Source organism: Saprolegnia parasitica (assembly GCF_000151545.1).
Source record: "Saprolegnia parasitica CBS 223.65 unplaced genomic scaffold supercont2.1268, whole genome shotgun sequence".
Lineage (NCBI taxonomy): Eukaryota > Oomycota > Saprolegniomycetes > Saprolegniales > Saprolegniaceae > Saprolegnia > Saprolegnia parasitica.
Genome location: NW_012157662.1, coordinates 1 through 2,199, shown reverse-complemented (window position 1 = coordinate 2,199; position 2,199 = coordinate 1). Strand labels below are relative to the sequence as shown.

General features: G+C 57.7%; 2 protein-coding genes across 2 annotated transcripts; both read right to left on the bottom strand.

Annotated features, from left to right (window-relative positions):
• Positions 1 to 96: 96 nt before the first annotated feature.
• SPRG_18523 (hypothetical protein) lies at positions 97 to 436 on the bottom strand (the record flags this gene model as incomplete). Its single annotated transcript, XM_012357962.1, has 2 exons — positions 97 to 319; positions 378 to 436. Coding segments are annotated over 2 exons (282 nt in total), but the record flags the coding sequence as incomplete, so codon positions are not given.
• Positions 437 to 1,197: 761 nt separating this feature from the next.
• SPRG_18521 (hypothetical protein) lies at positions 1,198 to 2,175 on the bottom strand (the record flags this gene model as incomplete). The annotated part of the gene is made up of 3 exons (XM_012357961.1): positions 1,198 to 1,509; positions 1,557 to 1,583; positions 1,639 to 2,175. The coding sequence occupies 3 exons, from the start codon at positions 2,173 to 2,175 to the stop codon at positions 1,198 to 1,200; spliced, it is 876 nt and encodes a 291-aa protein (XP_012213351.1).
• Between the last annotated feature and the right edge of the window lie 24 nt (positions 2,176 to 2,199).

Below are 2,199 nucleotides of genomic sequence, written 5' to 3'. Positions count from 1 at the left end.
TCGGCCGTCGAGCAAATGTAGCGGTTGTTCGCAGTCTCGTGGTCCCCCGAGCGCGTGCGCGGTTGCGGCCTCAATGTTGGCTTGGCCAGGGTCCACGCCCGTCACGTTGGCGCCGAGGCGGGCCAACGCTTCCGAGAGGATACCGCCGCCGCAACCAACGTCCAAGACGCGGCGGCCCTTGAGCGGCCACGCGGACTGAGCATTGAGCGGCTCCTTTTTGAAGTGCGTAATCGCTTGCTCGCGGATGTACTGGACGCGGATCGGGTTGAGCTGGTGCAGGAGGCCGACGCCGGTGTTGCTCTCGGGTTTCCACCAGTCACTAGAAGCAGCCGAAGGGTGTGCATGAGCATCCTCTTCCTAGCGTCGTCATGCAGTACCTGGCCGCGCGGGTGAACTTGCTCACTTCGGCCTTGTTGACCGTCGAGAAGCGGCGCATGATGATGACGACGAAGAAGCGTTCGCTGGAACTCGGCCACTCTTGGAATCCACCGCAAATAGCATATGATACACTATTGGCGTCTTGAATGAAATGCGCATATAGTGTTAATGTAAATAAAGAGTGTAGGTCAAGATCGTCTTGACAGCTCGCGTAGACCATGCGCGTCTCGAGGTCGATCGCAAGCTGGCGAGCGTGTTAGCTGAGGAGGTCGCTCCAAACCAGCGCCTTCTTTTGGCTATTGTAGACAAGCGAACTGTCAAGTTGTACAGCTAGTGGCGGCCTCACGACTGGCATCGAAATTGAGAAAAGGGGACCTCAAATTTGAGTTTGATTTATTTTCTGCTCGATCAACCCGTTAGGCACAGTTGCTCGTGCACATTCCCAGCTCGACGATCGACAAGGTGCTCCAGCCGTCACTTGTCTCTCCATATTCGTTTTTGCCATGCGACCAAGATGTGCGACGAAGAGCAAGACGGATGTTGCTCGACGTCGAGGAAGGCGAGCGCATGGAGATGCCAAACCGTGGTTCCACAAGCGAGACAATTTGACGGAACCACCGCTCGTCTCTGTCGAACGACATCTTGTGTAGCTCTTTGTAGCGCATCCCACCACGTAGGATTGGCTTGGCAGAAACTACTATAGGCTTTCGAGTCGCTTCTTGGCGCGGATCAGTTATCGGGTTGATCTCTCCATATCACATTTTGCGAACAACCAACAAGTTTTGAATGTAATGCTTCAAAAACCTTCAGACCAAAAGACTACGTGGCACTGAGCTTGTTCACAATGGCCAAAAGCAGGCGCTGGTTCTGAGCCACCTGCTCAGTTAACACGCTCGCCAGCTTGCGATCGACCTCGAGACGCTCACGTTCATAAGCCATCCGCTCCCGGTCGATCTCGAGCCGCTGTCGTGCTTGGTCGCGATCGAATGCCAGACGATCCCGCGCCAAAGCGAGCGTCGCCTCTGCGCAAGCCGCGTCCCGGGTGCGGTTTTCGCACAGCGTGCGTACAAGCGACGCATTGAGAAAATTTTCCTCGGCATCGAGCGTCGCCGCCTTGCGCTTCAGGGAGCCCTCGGCAGATGATCGAGAACTCGAGCCATTGTCTTGCTCTGGCGTACATGGCTCGAGTGTGCTGGGTCGTTGTACTGCAGCCTCATGAATAGCGGATGACGGCCCGTCGACCGCCGGTGGCTCGTTCACCGTCGATGGCTCATCGTCGTAGAGTGACGAGACCTCGATGGCGCGCACTGTGCCACCGGACGCCGTGGCCAGCTCAATCAAACCCGCGTTCTCGTCTTCGTCCTCGTCTTCATCTTCTGGCCGAGTCTCGTCGGCATCGGAAGGTCCCTGCATTTGGAGGCGGATGTCGGTCAAAAGGACCTCGCGCTCGGCGAACTCGGCGGGCGTGCCTAGCTTGCGCAGTCGCTGCATGTCGTTGGCGCAAAACTTGACGAGAAGCGTCTCGAAGCGCGACTTGAGCGCAGCGCCCGTCTTGCCTTTGAGCTTAAAGTCGGGCGACTGGGCAACGTCCTCGGCCACGCGGTCCCACGTCGCCATGACGCTGCCATGCGCAGCTTCCCACGGACACCAGCGCAGGACATGGCGAAGCATTGCAACGTCGTCGGAGCAGGCAAACTTGCCCTTGTTGCTGGTGAGGATGTAGGCTCGCGTGAGCTCCTTAGGCGTCGGCGTCAAGAACGACGTTGCCTCGCACGATGCGGACGGTCGACCGTCCATTGTTGAGATTCAGTGCACAGGTTT